Source organism: Littorina saxatilis, linkage group LG9 (assembly GCF_037325665.1).
Source record: "Littorina saxatilis isolate snail1 linkage group LG9, US_GU_Lsax_2.0, whole genome shotgun sequence".
Lineage (NCBI taxonomy): Eukaryota > Metazoa > Mollusca > Gastropoda > Littorinimorpha > Littorinidae > Littorina > Littorina saxatilis.
In genome coordinates this window covers 28166266-28187637 of record NC_090253.1, presented here as the reverse complement: position 1 = coordinate 28187637, position 21372 = coordinate 28166266, and the positions used below count along the sequence as shown (strand labels likewise).

General features: G+C 40.7%; 1 protein-coding gene across 1 annotated transcript; it reads right to left on the bottom strand.

Moving 5' to 3' along the window:
- Window positions 1–1771: 1771 nt before the first annotated feature.
- On the bottom strand, window positions 1772–21372 carry LOC138975782 (corrinoid adenosyltransferase MMAB-like). Its single transcript, XM_070348532.1, has 9 exons — window positions 21274–21372; window positions 20026–20078; window positions 17137–17230; window positions 6026–6095; window positions 5360–5432; window positions 4619–4716; window positions 3345–3409; window positions 2762–2821; window positions 1772–1987 (listed from the first exon to the last, which is right to left on the bottom strand). Exons 1-9 carry the CDS (start codon window positions 21327–21329, stop codon window positions 1882–1884), a joined length of 675 nt encoding a protein of 224 aa, XP_070204633.1. The 5' UTR covers window positions 21330–21372; the 3' UTR covers window positions 1772–1881.

The following is a 21372-nucleotide window of genomic DNA, read 5'->3' as shown; positions in this document are numbered from 1 at the left end:
GCTCATGGGAAGGAGCAAAATCAGCAAAAGCTGATGGTGGAGGAACCGCAGATGAAGATGCTACAGCTACCCCTTCAGGGAAATAGTGTGTAGTAACCTCTGCTGCTAGTGTCAACAAAGCTGACAGCCTAGCCGGAAGTCGAATAGGGGCATCCCCATCTGCTTCAGAAGCTTCTTCCTCCATCTCTTCTTCATCTTGTTCAGTGGCATCCCAACGATCATCTGAAGGATGAGAACCAGAAACCAATCCCGTTGAGTCGACATGTGCCGAAACCGGAAAAGGTTGGGAAAAATTCCCTGAAGCAGGAAGTCTGTGAACAGATCCCCCATCCCCTTGCCTCATGCCAGCTGAAACACTGGGAGAGGAAGTGGATGCAGCCTGTGTAAGGCCAGCGGAAACCGCCGAAATGGAACCGGAAGCCGAAGGCTGATGAGTGCCAACTACCAACACCGAAGTGTTAGCGGCAGAAGGCAATACCATACTGCCACCAGAAGCCACAGCCGCAAAAGCGGAAGCGGAACCGGCAGTGGATTGGTAAGCATCAGCATCAACCGGGGTCATAGAATGGCGACCGGAAGATCCTGTTGTCCTACTACCGGAAGTAGCGGACATATGCTCTTCCCACCCCAACCCGTACCCCGGAAGGGAATAAGGTTGACGTGAGGAATGAACCTTATGGCTGGTATTCCTCGAACCAGCTGAGACAGTGGGAGAGGAACCCGTGGCCACAGGTTTGCGTACTTCGCCAAGAACCTTATGGCTGGTATTCCTCGAACCAGCTGAGACAGTGGGAGAGGCACCCGTTGCCGCAGGCTTGCGTACTTCGCTAAGAACACCTCCTGCCGACACGTAAGCGCCGAGAGGACCAGGAGGTGCTGTTGTCTGAGAACCAGACAAAAATTTGTCGAAAGGAGAACCTGACGACGATTCCAACACCACTGTTGGTTCTGCGACTACGTCAGCGGACGTAACTGTCGCAGATGGTTCTGAACGAACCCGCGCAAGAGACTTAGAGCTTCCAACTCCTGGCGGAAGGGGCAGTGAAGCAGACAAAGCTATCTGCCGTTCCGTCGCTAACATGTCATGCACCTCTGTCTTAAAAGAAGACAAAATAGCCAGTAAATCGGCTCTACTCAAAGATTGATCGGCTTGAGGAGCCTGAACTTTCTCCGAAAATACTTTGTCAGAAGAGGTAGGTTTGGCATCAATGGAAACAAAAAAGGATTCTTGAGTCTCCGGGTTGAGAACCCTAACAACGGACAAGTTCTCAATATGAGAATTTTTCTGAGAACTACGAGTAGTTGTGGCCGTAGCCGCCTTAGCTTTAGCTTTGCCCGCTTTGCCTGATTGAGAACCTGGAGAGCTAACCTGCTTGGCAGAACTCCGAACCTTCTCTTTATCTTTCAGCTTGTCAGCCATTTTGAATGAAAAAATGAACTCACAACAACAAGATGCAAAACGCTCAAATACGCTAAGAAAAATTTTCTCAATAATAAAAATGAAATCTCTCACCAATTCTTGAAGAAGAGAAGAAAGATGAAACAACGTTACCGAGATTCGATGGTCTCCACACAAGTACAGACCAATGGCTTAAAGAAAAGCCAGAGCACTTCAAACACGTCCAGCGCCGTGCGTTGAAGAAAAAGGAATGATTGTCACCGGTATACATCCTGCGCATGCGCAGTACACCGGCAGGGGAGATAACCACCATGGACCATGCCTTATATGGCATGCGGTTTTTGTTTTAGAGTTATCTCCCCATGTTACCATGTAAGAGTGCTTCAATGTCTTAGCAACCAAACGAAGTTATTGCTATCTATGTGAGTTGGGTAAGAATATGTAATTTAATCAATCTACACAACAACCCCACAGCTCTATCATCACTTTTCCTCAGATTCTGTGCTGTCTATTCGTCTGTAAATTTTCTCCTGCCTTCCTTCCTTCACGGCCGCATACCTGGCAGCAGTGAAAAGATAATCGCTCAACCTGAAAAAGAAAAAAAAGAAAATTTTGCCACCAGACCTGTTGAAACCCTGCAACACTTCCCAAAGAAAGCAGAACAGGGATGGACAAATCGTCCGCCCGATCACCAGGGGCGAGTGCAAAATCTGCAGGGCTAGTGGAAACCGCCTGATAACACTCGCCTGACTGGCCAGTACGTGAACGTTCTGCATGGTCAAATGCAACACTTTTGTTTGTAATATTGAGTTTTAAAACCATATAAACACTGCAGATCAACTGTGGTATGAACCAGGCCAGCGACATTTCTACCGGGTTAGTGACTTTCTTGAAGTTACTCGTCCGGCTGGCGAGTTAAAATTTTGAGATTTAATTGGCCATTCCTGCAGAATAAATGACCTGCACGTTATAAGAGAACGATTTGACATCGAAGCCAATGATGTATGTAGCGTGTAACAATAAGTTAAACTTTCACAAATACTGTATGAGGGAAAAAAGCTGTTGTTTCAATATTGCCACTGCAAAAAGAAAGCTACTGTTGTACTAAAAAATAAATCTCAATTAATTAAACAAAGGAGCCAGCCAGACCACTCTCTTAGATTTATCACAGTATAACAACGAATAGCGAAACCTTGCTTATACTTCAGCATTCTACATAATTCTGACACTAATGAATTGGCTGTGTTGTCTAAACAAATTTAGACCTAATATTTGTAAAGGTGTATACACACACACACACAAACACACACACATGCAAATATGCAGACGTGATGATGCATAAGCACTTTCTAAAAGAAATACCTGTTCATGAAGGCAAATGTTGCCAATTCAATCTCTCCATCCCTTGCCAAAGGGGTTAAGCTGAAACGGAAAAAAATTCCTTTCAAATTCACATGGTGTTTACTCAAATTTAGGCAGCAAAAGCTCTGTGTGTGTGTGTGTGTGTGTTTGTCGGTGTGGGTCTATTTTTGTGAGTCTGTGTCTGTGTTTGTGTGAAGGCCTTAACATTAAATTTCCACTATTGCGTTGCAGCTTATCTTTTTTTCTGGGGTTTTTTCTTGGGTTTTTTCTCCAAACACTTTATTCAGTATTCACTTGTTTGAATTTCTGACTTATTAGTCTAATAGTAAAGGGTGATTCATTTGCAAGAGTCTTAATCTAATCTGCAAAAAGACATCTTCCCTAATAGTTGAAACACACACACACACACACACACTGTAACATACACACACACACAGACATGCACACGTACAGACACACAAACACACACACAGAGACGTGCGCACGTACACATACACACACACTCACACCCTAAAACACACACTATTTCGTCATTTTCACACAAGCACACATCATGTATTCCCTTATTGACTACAGTACATACTCCCTCTCCGCTCTACGGCACACGGCTCTGGCAAGGTGAAGGCTTGCAGCAGTCTTCCCCCCTGACTGAAAACATCAAAAATTAGCATCAGTTACCGTAAGAACCAAAAAACTTGGGGAAAGAACAAAATAGACACCCTGACTGCTTGCTGCGCTGAGTCTCCAAATTTGTTGTTGAATTAATTTCTTTAAAGCCTCTAGCGGCTTTTGCAACATCAATTCATCAAACAATTCTCACTGTGCACAGAGAACACCCAAGCTATTCATGCATATTGTTTGGTATGTGACCAAGTGGATGGATGGTCTTATTGCATGTAAAACCCAGGCCAGATTTGAAATGCTGAACCAATCTGTTTTCACTCTGTTTTGTTTTTCATTTTCATCTTCTTCTTCTGCGTTCGTGGGCTGAAACTCCCACGTACACTCGTGTTTTTTTGCACGAGTGGAATTTTACGTGTATGACCGTTTTTTACCCCGCCATTTAGGCAGCCATACGCCGTTTTCGGAGGATTTCATTTTCATACCTTTATAGTCCTATTGCTGAGAAATTCAGGTCGCTTCCTCCCAGCGGAAAGCTAGCAGCAACAGAGTCGCACTACCAAGGTGTGTGCGTGTTTATGTGTAATCAGCCACCTGCACTTCTGGCAGAATGACCGAGGTCTTTTACGTGCCACAGTGGTAACATGGGGGTGGAACATGGATACCGTCTCTGAGTCTGCACAAAAAGTTGACCTGTCTCCGTCCCGGCCAGGGTTGGAACCTGTGACCACAAGTCCAGTGCTCTACCCACTGAGCTACCGGGTGTTTAACGATCCTGCATCTTTCTTCTCCCCCTACTGGTCACATATATAGAAGGCTGACCATCATGCTGTTAGCTGACCATGTGGTCATGCATGATTGCTTGAGGTCAAGAGCTGAGGGCAACTGTCAGTGCATCCACTTACTAGCCATGCAGCACCCATGGGCTGAATCAATTACCAGTGCAGACGAACAGGTTTTTTTAGCTTGCGTGATACTGGAAATACTTACTGGTACCAGCACACACAGACCGACAAGCAGATAGACAGACAGGTGGAAAAACATGCATGCATGCACACTATCAAACAAATACACTCCAAACAGACTCGCGAGACTGACTGATCAACAACAGTCTGACAGTCACAATCTCCCCCTCATCCACCCACAACAACATTCACACACAAACACACACTTCTTTCTTTCTCTGTCTGTCTGTCTGTCTCTCACTCTCGTGCAATGCAATATGGCTATACTTACAGGCAGAATAAAGTTTTTCAGAGGAGGAAGCTGATCTGTCATTTCATCAATCCAAGCTTCCAGCATCTTCACATTTTGGTCACTGAACTTGACCCTTTCTGAAAAGAAGGCAATGCAATCTAGTCAAACTTGACTAAATATTTTCAGATAGATTGGGAATCAAGATAAAGGTATTGCTGTGTGTGTGTGGGTGTATGTGTGTGTGCATGTGAGTTCAAGCATGTGTGTGTGTGTGTGTGTGTGTGTGTATGTGTGTGTGTGTGTGTGTGTGCGTGTGTGTGTGTGTGTAGAACGATTCCCAGAAAACCGCTGGACGAGTGGCTTTAACAAAATTAAAATTCATCAAAACTATTCCACTGGGCACAGACAGCACCCCGGCTGTTCATTTTTGGTAAGTGTCCAATTGAGGGGTTGTCTTACCCCACGTAAAGGTCTACAGGCCAAATCGGAGACGATGAGCCAAACAGGAAGGAATGTGGCTTTAAGCATACATACTACTGGGAGGTACTTTCTGAGAAGATAACAGACATGGATGCAGAGACGGATACACAGATGACAGGAAGGCCGAACAGATAGACAGATAAACACAGTATCTCGCGCGCAGATACATGTACACACACACACAGAGATACACACACAGAAATGCAAACACACACACACAAATGACAGGCAGACTTTAGCAAGTAAGACACCCCTCCCTTACCCCCCCCCCCCCCCAAAAAAAAGCTGAAGTACACTCACTGAGATGGGCGTCTCTTGCAGAACTAATTGGAGTGGCGACATTGGAACCCACATCCTGCAGAATGCACTGAATCTGAAAAATAATTCAGTGGAGCCTCTTAACATCACACATCATTTTATTTACCACTTCCGGGATATTGTTTGGTATTTATTTTCTTTTGTCAAATGCAATGAAATAGCGACAAAAGTGTCTATAATGTTCAGATGCTATAGTCCAGACTGTGGCAAAAAAATTTAGGCAAAATAAAAATGAGTATAGCCGTTTTGCGGACTGAAGACACCGAAGAAATCCCTGCACCTTAAGCTGGTCCTTAATTGAGCCTACAGTAAATATTGCGAAAGACTTCCCAAAGTATTCTTTACAAAATATTCAGTGGAAAAGCTGGGCGTAGCCAGCTCCATGAAGTCAACTTCGCCCAATGAATTTGAGGCTTTGAACTTTCACCCAAAACACAGTTATCTAAACCTGAGTCTCTACAATCCTACCCTGTCAACATATCCTGGACAATGTACTTGATCTGTAAAAAAACACTGAACAAGAAATGTATTACTGTAACTGTTACCTTAATACTGAATGTTATTTGTGTCACTCTTCAGTGTACACATAAAACATAGTCATTTAAACCATGCATTCTATTTGCGTAAGTTTTAATGAAGTCAAATTACCTGTTGAAGTTGATCTTGAAGTGGTTCTTCCAGATGTATGTGTGTATCCTTGCAGTGTTCTACAGCCAGCCTACAGATTAAGCAAATAAATGAATACATGTACTAACAAGAGGCGAAGCCTTCAAGGCTCCCGTAAGAAATCAACAAACAGTAACATAACACAAACTCACTAACTCCGTAACACACACACACACATACATACACACACACACATACACACACACATACACACACATACACACACACACACACACACACACACACGCACACACAGTTAAAACTAACGCATCATATCAACTCCATGTATAATTTTCAAAAGAAGGCAAACAGATAAAATGACTAGGGTAATAGGTTAGGTACCTGCCATGTGGGCACTTTTTCCACTGTTGTCCTCAGTCCTATACTTTTCATCAAGACTTGTCACCATGCCGAGTAGATCTAAATTCGGAAGTCTTCATGTGGCTGAGGCATATATGGCCAAGAATCTGTCATGGCGTCGAAAGAAGGAAAGAGCCCGCTTGAATTATTTGGCAGGCTCCTGCTTCTAATAAACTTTTTTTGCAAAGAACATTTTTGTGTTGGATGAAAGAGGATGAATGGACGAACGTTTTGGTATAACATGGTGGCAAATTTATGCCGTAAGCAATGAATAACGGACTTGTGATTCCAACCTTACCTAGTCATTCTGGAGAAAAAAGCGTTACGCGATTTTGGGTGCTTTCAGTTTTGTAAGAACTGTACTCCGAACACGTGCGCGACCAGTAAATCCTTCATACAAACCAGACAGGAAATGAATGCAGTGTTTAATGAGACCAAAAATGAGCTCGACGGAGCTGCCAACTTCGTTCATTTCGCTTGGAAAAGTGATGCGAGATGTACGTTATTATCCTTGTGTAAATTCGGTATCGGTCAGTCAAACGGTCGTACAGTCCGCGGTAAATGTAAGATGGCCGCCAAAGATCGATTTCGAGGTTCACACAGTCTACTAAGTCTAAAATAATATTTAAAAAATTGCTTGCAATGCATGCTTTGTCTGTGATTCGTGAAAATCGACACGATTTGTTGATTTTGTGTAAAGAAAAATTACTTATAACCAATATAAAACGTTCTCGTTTTGCCGAGATGTTGTGACAAGCGTGACCTAACTAGTCTCCCTTGGTCATTTGCATATGATCTATCAATGACAACAGGACTTTCACACCTACGTGCGAGATGGACGAGCCCAGCCCCACGGGTAAAGTGTGCATGGTCGTCATCCAAATAGTAACGTACATCACTTTTGTCGTTTTTGAGAATGAAACTGCTATAAATCGAGTGATTTCTTACGAAAGAGGATAAAAACAATGTTTGAAAGGAAAAAGTTTTCGTACCTGAATGATTCAGTCGAAAATCGAATGTTGTTGAATTTTGTTTGGGGGGGGGGGGGGGGGGGGGGTGGTTTTGTGTAGGTGTTAGTGGTGCTTGGTTACCCATAGGTCTGTGACATTCTTAGTTTATGGAGGTCTCCCTATTGACGTCATCACTTCGTGCGCACCGGGGCTTGGAGGGCAAGAAGCCACCGCGCCGCTTAGCGAAAACATGGAAGCGTGGTGCCGATCGCGAAGTTTCGCTGCGGCGATTCCGTATTTGCGTCGACGATTTGACTAAATTTCATTCAAGATGGTGAATACTTGTTGCATAATCGGTTGCACAAGCCGAAGCAACAAGGAAAATGCTCTTGCATTTTTCAGAATTCCGAAAGTCGACGCTGGAGGAAGACACCGAGATTTACTCAACAGCAGTATTAATTTTGCTAATGATTGAAACACCGATTCACTCGCTTTTTGACTGAAATGTGCAGTTTGAAACAAGATTCAACACTGCTTATGTTAATGCCATAGCTTTTTGACTCAAGTGTGTGCCTTAATCAATGCTGGTTAGCATGTCTGTATAGTTTATTGACAAGTGTGTGATTTAAAACAGAAACAAAACTGTTTGTGTGGATGCCAAACCTGACACACAGTATTGATTTGACTTGTGTACAGTATCTGTATGACTTGTGCTGGCTGGCATGAGTGTAGTTCCTTTGCTTCCTGGCTCAAGTGTGTATAATTCAAAGCATTTTCAAGACTCAACACTTTTCCTTATTTGATTTTGAGATCTGATGCCAAGTGTGTGTGTGTACAGTTCTTTTCTTTTTTTTTCACTTTTTTTTCAGTTTTTATATGTAAACAGTTACCGTTCATTGATTGGAAACACTAATTCACTCATTGTCAGACATGTGATTTTTGACTGAAGTGTGCAATTTGAAACAGATTCAACACTGCATATGTTGATGCCATAGCTTTTTGACTGAAGTGTGCAATTTGAAACAGATTCAACACTGCTTATGTTGATGCCATAGCTTTTTGACTCCAAGTGTGTGCCTTAATCAGTGCTGGTTAGCATGTCTGTACAGTTTATGCTCTTTTTTTTATTGAAGCATGTGATTTTAGTAAGAACTAATAAATACATTGTTGTTGCAGTAACGTTTTTGTTCTTAAGACTTTTTTTTTAAGCTTGCGTGTGTCTTATCTGAGAAATTTCTTAATTGTGAAGAATCTGGTGAGTGATTGTCAGAATGAATGTGTATCTGTGTAATGGCTCCTTTGTTTAGTCAACAAAGTTAATATGTTGAGCCCAGCTGTCCTAAACGGAAAAATATGTGTCTGGTTTGTCTCAAAACAGTAACGTTTCACAAAATTGAACAAAACTGTTGAAAACACACCTACTGGAGCTAACATAGGCAGAGATTAGGTACAAATCAAAAGTAATGTGTTAAATATCACACTCACACCAGCTTCACATTCACAGAGTGACAGATTGGTAAAAATTAAAATACATATAATGTGTTCAACGCTTTATTTAACTGAACTGTCATTGTCAACATATATATAAAAATTAAAAACAAAAAACACGTAACACTGAATTCAGGGAAATTTTTAGTTACTGTCTTCCGCAGCACTAAAGTAAAAAGAAATAGAAAAAATAAACCCCTCGATGTTAAAATATTTAGTCAAAACTTGACTAAATATAAAAAGAACAAAAAACACACACACACATTACACATTTACAGGTTCACAATAAATGTTCTAAGGTAATATCAAAGTAAGCACTAAAGCAGACACCAGACTTGATCCCAAAAAGGAAAAAAGAATCGCTTCTCCAAACATAAACATACAAAGTTAGAAATACCATTTCTCGAATAACAATGAAATGAAAACTCACACACACTGAAGCAGAAATAATAGGTAATCTAAAACTAAAGAGCTTCACACATAAACATACAAAGTTAGAAATAGAACTACAAGTTCTTGAATAATAACAAAATGAAAACTCATGCACACACACTGAAGCAGAAATTATATGTAGTCTGAAACTAAAGAGCTTCGGTCAATTTCTCCAAGTATCGCACTTTAGCAACGTCACTCAATGATGTAATGTACTTCTCTTTTGGCTGGTCGACCGTTTTTGTTCCTGATTTTGACATTATTCAATTAAAACACTCCCGAATCATCGAGCGGCGCACTGACGCTACTAGCCGTTCCGCTTCTTGCCCTCCAACCCATTTCTGCGTATCACGTGACACCGCTCCGAAGTACGCAAAAGGGAGACCTCCATATGATCAAAGCTCATTGGCAATTGCAAATAATCTTAGGGAGGTAGGTTAGTCATGCTATCTAATTTTTACATTTAGTCAAGTTTTGACTAAATGTTTTAACGTTGAGGGGGAATCGAAACGAGGGTCGTGGTGTATGTGTGTGTGTATGTGTGTGTGTGTGCGTGCGTGCGTGTAGAGCGATTCAGACCAAACTACTGGACCGATCTTTATGAAATTTTACATGAGAGTTCCTGGGATTGATATCCCCGAACTTTGTTTCGTTTTTTCGATAAATGTCTTTGGTGACGTCATATCCGGCTTTTCGTGAAAGTTGAGGCAGCACTGTCACGCCCTCATTTTTCAACCAAATTGGTTGAAATTTTGGTCTAGTAGTCTTCGACGAAGCCCGGACTTCGGTATTGCATTTCAGCGTGGTGGCTTAAAAATTAATTAATGACTTTGGTCATTAAAAATCTGAAAATTGTAAAAAAAAAATTAATTATAAAACGATCCAAATTTACGTTTATCGTATTCTCCATCATTTTCTGATTCCAAAAACATATAAATATGTTATATTTGTATTAAAAACAAGCTCTGAAAATTAAAAATATAAAAATTATTATCAAAATTAAATTTTCGAAATCAATTTAAAAACACTTTCATCTTATTCCTTGTCGGTTCCTGATTCCAAAAACATATAGATATGATATGTTTCGATTAAAACACGCTCAGAAAGTTTAAACGAAGAGAGGTATAGAAAAGCGTGCTATCTTTCTCAGCGCAACTACTAAACCGCTCTTCTTGTCAAATTCACTGCCTTTGCCACGAGCATGAGCGGTGGACTGACGATGCTACAAGTATACGGTCTTGCTGAAAAATTGCATTGCGTTCAGTTTCATTCTGTAAGTTCGACAGCTACTTGACTAAATGTTGTATTTTCGCCTTACGCGACTTGTTATTATTATTATTATTATCATGAGAGCTTATATAGCGCGAACCACAATTAACCGTTGCTCTCCGCGCTTTACATATTAATTTCTGCCGTTTGAAATTGAATTTTTTACAGACAAACAGACATTTTTTACGCACAATATATAACGCATTCACATCGGCCAGTAAACCTCAAGCCATTACGGCGAATATTTACTTTTCGCGGCCTATTATTCCAAGTCAAACGGGTATTTGGTGGACATTTTTTATCTATGCCTATACAATTTTGCCAGGAAAGACCCTTTTGTCAATCATGGGATCTTTAACGTGCACACCCCAATGTAGTGTACACGAAGGGACCTCGGTTTTTCGTCTCATCCGAAAGACGAGCACTTGAACCCACCACCTAGGTTAGGAAAGGGGGGAGAAAATTGCTAACGCCCTGACCCAGGTTCGAACTCGCAACCTCTCGCTTCCGAGCGCAAGTGCGTTACCACTCGACCACCCAGTCCATTTCAGGCTGTTTTGTTTTCCTCAGGCAAAATATAATTAAAACTAATGAAAAAAATGTGTTTCAATTTGCATCCGGCAGTTAGGGTTAATTATTTTGCGTTTGGGGATGTGACTTTTTTTTTAGATGGGATATTATATTTGGTTTGGGGTTGTGGCTCCATTTTATCTGTGGGCAGGTATTTAAGTGTATAAAAGACATTACAATTCCAGGCAAGTGTTTCGTTACAATGGAACTTGGAAGAAAAGTGTTGTTCGGCAGTACAGTAAAACCTGTCTCTAAAGGACACCCTTGGGGTATGGTAATGGTGTCCCTATTAGACAGGTGTCCTTTCTTCACAGGTGGAGGGGCTGGGGCAATATTTTACAAAGAACACGTAAAATGTACAAGACACTTTTTGTTAATTCTGGAGTATGTATTTATTTTTCAACACAAAACACAAGGTAAAAACTTAAATAAAATTAATTAAATAAAATAAACTTAAATAAAATTACCAGATCATTGTACAAGGCACAGATTGAGGGCGGTGACAGGAATAGAGAGAGAGAGAGAGAGAGAGAGAGAGAGAGAGAGAGAGACTGACTGACCATTAGGGTTTAACGTCCTCTTAGACCAACTGGTCTATATTAGGACAGGAATTGGTAATACGCTGAAGATATGGTGTGATACTTTGATTCGAACAAGCCCGCTGTGGCTGTCTCCTTCGACACACCAGCATTGGGTTTGTCTCGTTGAAATGTTGATGCTTGCATATGTTTTTTTCAGTGTGTGTGTGTGCGTGCGTGTGTGTGTGTGTGTGTGTGTGTGTGTGTGTGTGTGTGTGTGTGTGTGTGTGTGTGTGTGTGTGTGTGTGTGTGTGTGTGTGTGTGTGTGTGTGTAACTTAGAAAAGGGACAGGAATGACTGATGCACAGACACTTTGTTGGGATTTCCTGGTTTTGTCATTAACATCCTCGTCCTAAGCGCGTAAGCCACGATGCTAGCTCAAAAAGCCTAACGTCATGCTATTATCACTCACTGCTCTTACAAACGAACACACACAAACCTATGAATAAAGTAGATCTTACGGGATTTAACGTTTTTTTAACTGCCAAAATTTTACTTTTTATTCTTGTTGAAATTCACAACATTTCATAAAGATCGGTGAAAAATTAGAAAATAACGGTTTATAACTGACAAAAGCTTGGTTTTCTTCTGAAAAGTACGTATTGAAACTCAGTTATGGACAACGGACCTACTCACAAAATTTCATAAAGATTGGTGAAAAAACGGGATTTAAAGGTTTTTTAACTGCCAAAAATCAACTTTTTATTCTTGTTGAAATTCAGTTAGGGACAACCAACCTAACCACAACATTTCATAAAGATCGGTGAAAAATTAGAAAATAACGGTTTATAAAGGTTTTTTTAACTGCCAATAATTAACTTTTTCTTCTTGAAAAGTTTGTATTGGAGATTAGTTAGGGACAATGGATCACTGTGCCAATGTTGGTGTAAATATCCTTAGTATAGAGTCTGGGGATGTGAGATGTGCATGATGTGTTGTTTGAATCTGACAGTGATTGTATGATTTTTGTATACATGTATTGTTGTCCCGCGCTTTGAACTTTTGATAAGGCGCTTTATAAATGCCCGTTATTATTATTATTATTATAAATCCGACAATTAGGGACCAAGAAATAAGGAGCAGAGTGTTTTTTGGCGGTTAAACTGTCATTTTAACGGTTTAATGATTTGGTGAAATTTCTTCTACCACAATACTATACAATGTTTTATCTACCCATTATTGCAAGAACCCCAAAATCACATTTTTTTGGAAAAATCGCTTTCACCCATGCTAGAACCTCCCCTTAAGTGCTCAAGACACTATACCTGACCCCCCCCAGGTGGCCCATACCAATAAAAACAGTTTTATTCTGCTAAAAACCACATCTCCTTTCTTACCCACAACAACATTAATAAGATAAAGCAAGTCTAAAAAATGGTGTTTGTGTAACACTTTTTGGACACACTGACAGATTCCTGAAAAAACGGGATTTAACGTTTTTTTAACTGCCAAAATTTTACTTTTTATTCTTGTTGAAATTCACAACATTTCATAAAGATCGGTGAAAAATTAGAAAATAACGGTTTATAACTGACAAAAGCTTGTTTTTCTTCTGAAAAGTACGTATTGAAACTCAGTTATGGACAACGGACCTACTCACAAAATTTCATAAAGATTGGTGAAAAAACGGGATTTAACGGTTTTTTAACTGCCAAAAATCAACTTTTTATTCTTGTTGAAATTCAGTTAGGGACAACCAACCTAACCACAACATTTCATAAAGATCGGTGAAAAATTAGAAAATAACGGTTTATAACGGGTTTTAACTGCCCCAGGTGGCCCATACCAATAAAAACAGTTTTATTCTGCTAAAAACCACATCTCCTTTCTTACCCACAACAACATTAATAAGATAAAGCAAGTCTAAAAAATGGTGTTTGTGTAACACTTTTTGGACACACTGACAGATTTCTGGCCATATCTGACATAGCGTCGATCTTGTTGTAGGTTAACCTCCTTTCTGAAACAAATGGCAAAATGCGATTAGTTATGATGACTACAACCTACACAAATATAAACAGTGTTTTGAAACAGAATAGTCAGGTTATACAAGCCACTTTACCTATGCAGCACGGTAACCCTACAATATGCGAAACATGTCGACTGCAGCAGCCTGGTTCTTAAAATAATTCTGACGGTCAACACAGCCAGAAATGCCAACAAAGACAAGAAAGCTGTTGCAAGGTAAGCTTACCAAACGTTACATAGCGAATCATATGATAGTGCGTAAACAGCAAACAGTAGATCTACAATCAAAGAGAGGATCGAGTCTGGAATGAAACGCGATACAGATCTAGCATTCAAAAACTGTCTTTCACGTTCAAGGAAGTTGTTGCAAAGTACTTAAGACTTACTAAATTGTACAGACAAAACCATGACAGTGCATGTTTTGAATCTGAGGAAAAAATCGTGATCATTTTGACTTTGAGAACAGATTCATTCCGTTTCCTTATATCTGCATGTTCAAGTAAATGGTGGACAGTTTTTTTTTCGGGCAGAGTAAACTTAACTTGAGACTCTACTGCAAGTCTTGAAATTCACATAAATCGAACCACGAGCAAAGACATCCAAACATTACAGGCACTTTAGATCAACTCATTTCACTGGAGGTGACTGCCTAGCACTGTGTTTGACATCCGTGTCTGCTGAAATAAAAAGAAATTAAAACAAAACGGATTAACAGTAGGTGACACGTTATCAGAGTGGGAGACACTAGATCTGTCTCTGAACTTACCGGGATACGGCTGCAAGATCGACACTGACTGCCGCGCTTCGACAGCTCTTCCTCGCGTGGACATTGGAAACACGCTGTGCAGATCAAATTGTAGGAAATCTCCCTTTGGTATCTTCTTTATTTACTTTTCTGGAGCTTAGAAACCGAACAACATGAAATCGTCTTCCCCGGCGAATCGGCGAGGTGAGAACTGGACCACAATCAGACCTGTTTACCCCCCCACATGAAAATCAGGAATGCAACTGTTACTTTTCCGTAATTTGAGGCATCTTTGAGTAATCTTTTTTATCAACCATAAACCAGCTCGAAAATGATTAAACGACACGTTAATTCGCGCACTACCATGCAAAAAAAGTACAAAATTGATAACCATGTTTAACAGTATTGTACTACACACACAGAAGCTCGATCACACACACCACAAACACACAACACAAGACACCTGATACATATGCAAGTTAACAAAGACAAGTTTACTTTATCTAAAAAAATAAAAAAAAATAACAGTATTCAGGGGCGGAGCAAGAGAGCTAGAGGGGGGGGGGGGGGGGTACAACCTGGGGTCCAGGGGTTGGGGGGTCTGGCTGAAGAATTTTAGCTATTTTATTAACAATTTGTGGCTTATCCTTGATTTTAAACATGATAAACTGGTGTCAGCAGCCACTCGTTATTTCTTTTAAAGTTAGTATTAAATAATGGCAATTTATCTTCATTGATATCTGCTTCCGACAAAAACAAAAATTTCACAGACAGAAAATGTTTTGTTTTTTCCCACAGACTGAATTTTTGTGTTTTTTGTTGCTTTTTTGACAGCAAGGGGGGGGGGTGGTGTCCGGAACCCCTGTATCACCCCCCCCCCCCCCCCCCCACCCCCGTACTTCGCCCTTGGACTATTTACAGTCAAGATGCATGTGAACAAAACCACCTTACATTCTGTCACATCAGACATCCTGCATTAATAGTCATAATAACTCGATCTCTTCAGAAGCTACCTTTAATTTTAGAGGACCGATTCGTTTATTTCCTTTAAACATTTTGTTGTAAGTTTTTCGATTCAAAGAACTGTGATCTTTGCTATATTGGAGAAATATTAATGGAGATCAGTTTTAGACTCAGAAAGACTTGAATTTCGGCAACAGCACAAGTCACTGAAGAGCGCGACCATAGACCTACATCTATGTCTCTGGCGTGACTGACCGTAGTGAGAGATCGGTTCGCAGGTCCGGGAGATTCTGTGGAAGTAGAGACCTAAATCAAATAAACTCGATGCAAAGCAGGCTCATGTTTTGCCAAACATAATTTCGTGTTTTTGTTTGTTTCCATGTTCATTTGTGTACTGCATTTTGTTAAAACTAATGCTGCGTCTAGCTACGCTAACTGACTAGCTTTGTTGTTGCACTGATCTCAAGTTGATCACCAAAATGAATGTGGTTCGCTCTTCTTAAACTTCACCAGACACCGCCACTTGACTTAATAGTTTTGCCGATATTTCTGTACAACTTTCGCTTTTTTGGTTGGCATTTCGTCCCCACAGAGATCGGCCCAAAATTACCCTTCGGACCAATGTCGATCTCAAAACCGCGGAATCCGACAAATACCTTGCTGTACATATGCGCAGAAAAGGCTGTTTCGGTCAGCCTTGAAATCACAGTCCTGGTGACTACCACAATTTCGACTTCGAATTTTCACCCACGAAAAAGATTCTCTCGACCGCAATTTCCGGAATTTTCGGTAGATTTCCGTAATACCGGAATTTAGACCCCAAATCCGTAATAATTCCGGACAATCCGGGAGGGTAAACAGGTCTGCACAATCCTTCGCGCGACCCCTGACCTGATCTTGACACCTGACCTGCCGTCTACATGCCAAACACGACACAAACCAGTCAACTGCTTGTACCCCTTCAAAAAACCCCACCACCCGTTTTCTTTGGATACACGCTTTAACTACACACATGCCGACACAATGTTGATCATTGCTTCAATAATTTGAAGATGGTGCTTGAAAATTAACCACGTGAAATGAGTATTTCGGTGTTTAGCCAAAAATGTTAAAGTTTCTACCACAGACATACACACATACATACGCACGCACGCACGCACAGACAGACAAAGTTTACCATCGCATAGGCTACACTTACGTGAGCCAAAAACCTCTGAATACTAAAACACTATGATTAATTTTCCTTTGCTAAAGTACTGAAATTGGTAAAACAATTTTATTTTAAATAACAATAAAAACATATATGCATTTTTAGAAGTTTCTGGCAGTTCCTGACGTCACCTTTTTTTTACCAACCATGAAAAAAATTAAGTTGGCACATCTGCCGAAATTACTTTGGTGTTTTCAGTGATTTCAAAGACGTTTCACCATTTTTCTGAATTTTAATGCTAAACTCAACATCTATGCTTCATGATGCAGACAAGCACAATAATGCACATCGCTACGAAACAAATGTGGGACATATGAATTAGAGTAAACAGTAAAGTGGAACCCCCTTTTTAAGACACCCCCCTCCCCCCAACGATTTAAGACTCACGATCCCTTTTAAGACACTCTGTATACGTTTTCTCAGATTTTCTGTTCATAACATCTTTACACTAGTTAGCTCCATTTTAAGATTCCCGCTTTTCTGGGGCCTGATTTTCTCAGAATGCTTATGGTTTCTAAAGGCGGGTTCCCCTGTAAAACATATTAGTGTTTAATTCCTACCCCACAAGACAGGAGAGCTCATCGGTTGATCCTAAGGCAGAGAAAATGGCGTCATCCTTGGGTTTCCTGACACCAGTAAATGTTGATGATGTACCTGAAATAAGTATATATGATAATTAAAACAAATACTAAATATGATGAGAGTCGGAGTACACTACCAAAGCTCTGTCAAAGCGTAATCCTGTACACCAAAATATTGCAAGCTATATACAGATGTAAGGAGCACAGAAGAAGAACAAGAAATGCATGTATAAAAGCTATTCTTTTCACACAAGTCATATGATGCAACATTTACTTTAAAATTTGTATGTCATACTCAAAGTTTCCATCAAAGTTATGAGAGTAGTATCAACATTATACTTGTCAGTGTTACCAGTCCCTACTACAGTATGACATTTTGACTATACAGCATTTTTAAGTTTATGGTTATGAACACCTGTAACAATTTTGCACATTTTTCCAAGTATCAATGCAACTATACTACTAATCAGGGATCACTTTAACTGTAGGAAACGCCGAATATTTTACCGTCGACATTTTCAATATACAGGAAAAGAATTAATTGGCAATCAGTCATGCATACCATTTGATATTTGTTTGACAATTTCTCTCTGAAAAATGTAGCGTAATTTTCTGTTTCAGATTTGTTTTGACTGGTCGGTGCAACTGGGTGAATGTTTCAGTGAAAGCCTGGATTCACAATTGTTAAAACCTCAATCAGTGTTTTAGAAAATGGCTTGCGGGACCACTGAATTAATTCTGCAAGTGAGTAGAGCTGGGAATGAATAATCTAGAAGACCAGACCAAGGGAAGCAACTGTGAAAATTTTTTATGCATGTGTTCTGCGCGTTCTTAGAATCCGGTTTCATTCTAGAATGGACCGGGTCCAGGTTGGAATTCTAACCCTGCGCAAGTACAGGGGTGCCATTCTAGAATGAAACCCTTGTTGCTGGTCCATTCTAGAATCGGCCCTGCGCAAGGTTGGAATTTGGGTCCAAGTTGGAATAGTCATTTCAGTTAGACTATCACACAGCCAAAGCCACAAATGTGGATTTTCTGTTTGTTTTTGTTTTTTGTGTGTTTAGTTGGGGTTTTTTTCCGGGTTTTTTACACTTTACTCAAAGACATCGTGAATTGGGATTGTGATGTTCTGAAAGTGATTACGATTTTGAGAGACACTCAGCACTGATCGCTACGAACGGAAATTTCCGGACTGACAGTGTTTTGACGATCTCGCTTGTAACTGGATTTTCTGTTTGTTTTTGTTTTTTGTGTGTTTGGTTGGGTTTTTTTTCGGGTTTTTTACACTTTACTCAAAGACATCGTGAATTGGGATTGTGATGTGATGTTCTGAAAGTGATTACGATTTTGAGAGACACTCAGCACTGATCGCTACGAACGGAAATTTCCGGACTGACTTAATCTTATTCATATACATGAAGAGTTTGAAACGTGGGCATATCACAGTTTGGAAGGTAGGGATTCTGATAGATTAAATAAAAACTGTCAAACTTTTAGGCATGGAATTCCCCTTTGAGAGTATTTGTTGTGGTAGTACTACTACTATGAATTGCTTTCAATGTTTTTCCCATAATATTATAAAACCAGACAAAAGTTGTTGTTGATTTCTGTTTTTGTTAATGTCAACTTTTTTTTAAACCTGTGACAACAGCTCTATAACTCACTCTGTCCTTCTGTTGGTCTGTCTGTCGGTTAGTCGGTCTGACCGTCTGTCTGTCTGTCTGTCTGTCTGTGAAAAAAATTGTCAAAAAACCAGACATTTCCGAGAGGGAGACAGCGCTGACATTGCAAGCGGCCGCAACCGGCTCTCATCACAAAAACAACTGCCCTGCAAACAATACCGCCCTGGTAGTCCCCCTTGCTATGGTCTGCCTTTGTTTATTGCGTACTCAGGAGTGTCAACTTTCTTGACATGACATGACATCGCAAGATCGCCAAAGGATTTTTTTCAGGGGTAGACAAATCAGCCCCATCTTATCAAAGGGAAGGTGCAGGTGGAGATAATTCAAGGGAAGACAACTCTGTCTTACCTACAAACATTACGGCCCCCTTTATTCAAGGGTTTCATTCTAGAATGGCACCCCTGTACTTGCGCAGGGTTAGAATTCCAACCTGGACCCGGTCCATTCTAGAATGAAACCGGATTCTAAGTTCGCGCAGAACACATGCATGGATGTGCTGAGCTCTTTTTTGTATTATGTGCAAGGTGCTCTCTGTTCATTTTGTCTTGTTGAATCTTTTAATCTAATACTTATCTAATCTCATTGATCTAATACTGTCTACACAGGATCAAAACAAATGGGAAATTAAACTTAACTTTGATGTTTGTTCTTGACTGTCTTCTCAACTCAAACAGCCGAGAAACTGAGGGCTTCAATATTATAAGCTACCACTTGACATACCACGCAAGATGTACTATTGTTTTGAAAAGAAACCTCTAATATTAAGCAGTAATCAAGTCATTGGACCAATCATTATAAAATCAATAGGTCACTTGTAATTCAATTCAGTTAATTCACCATGGATGTAGTGAAATTCAATGGGACACCTGCCACTTGTAGGCTGAATAAAACAGACATTTTAAACTAATCTGTAAATGAATAATACTCAACATCTGGAATAATCAAGCTACAATGGAGCCTACCATTTTTTTGTGGAAAATTTACAGTCGTTTGTAACTCAACTCAGCGTATCACAAATTTGGGCATGGTGATCACCAAGCTGCCAGGGTTGCCTTATAAAAGGAAATTGCATCAGAGAAAAACTGTGCATGAATAATTAACTGCATGGAAGAGCATTAAGAAAAGCTACATGAAGAAACAAGTTATTGTGGTAATCACAATCTTATCTTCTAGTTCTACGGCTTACCTTTGTCGCCAGTCTTTGTGTATATTTTTGAGAAACACCTTGCACTGGGTGTGCTGTAAAAAGAGAACATGATCAATGATGGCAGATTTTCAATACAACAATATGTGATGTCATAAACACGAGTCTTAGAGGCTGTGTGTGTGCATGTGTGCACACATGTGTGTCTGTGTACATGCATTTGTGTATGTGCATGTGTTTGTGTGTGTGCATGCGTGTGTATTTTTGTGTACATGCACGCATGCTTGCATGCCTCTAGCTGCCTGCATATGGCTACCTATTTGTTTGCCTGCCTATCTGTCTGTCTCTCTGTTTGTGTGTCCATATGACCAGCTAAGATTTTTTTGAATATATATGCGTGTGTGTGTGCGTTTGTGTGTGTGTATTTGTATGTTCGTGTGTGTGTGTGTGTGTGCTGGCGTGTGGGTGTGTGGGTGCGTAGTGGTGTGCTGGCGTGTGGGTGTGTGGGTGCGCTGGCGTGTGGGTGTGTGGGTGCGTTGTGGCGTGCTGGTGTGTGGGTGCGTTGTGGTGTGCTGGCATGTGGGTGCGTTGTGGTGTGCTGGCGTGTGGGTGTGTGGGTGCGTTGTGGTGTGCTGGCGTGTGGGTGCGTTGTGGTGTGCTGGCATGTGGGTGTGTGGGTGCGTTGTGGTGTGCTGGCGTGTGGGTGTGTGGGTGCGTTGTGGTGTGCTGGCGTGTGTGTGTGTGTGTGCTGGCGTGTGTGTGTGTGTGCTGGCATGTGGGTGTGTGGGTGCGTAGTGGTGTGCCATGTGTGCATGCACACACCTGTTTAACATATTTTTATAAATGTATGTGTTTGAAGGAGTTCATGTCTGTTAGCATGAGTGTCACTGCTGCTTGATTGTGATTATACTTCAAGCGCGTTCTTGCTTTATCAAGCAAATCCTACTGAGAATATTTTAGCATGACAGAATATGCAGGAAACATCTGTGTTGGGTTTAACATTTCTTTGACATTTGCATCCGAATACGTACAACACACACACACATTGGAATCAGACGTGTTCGGCCTGTCGCAGACGTTTTGAAAAACAAACAGCCGTTTTTGTCCTTGCTAATTTAGTAAAGTTCACTGAACTCAACTAGAGAGACTCAACGAAGTCAAGTTGTGTGACGAAGGTGAGTGCAATGCCACGCTGGCTGAGTTACGCTTCGACAACGTGTTAGAGAAAAACTGTTAAATACTTTTGTCAAAACTGCTGAAAATAGAACTCTGTAGTGTGACATTACTTACGTATATACTGCAGTTAACCTTCGGAAAGCAAAGGAGCACAGCAGAAATGGTTTCATGATGGGATTTCGTCTGCTTGAATAACACAATCTGCGAAGGTAC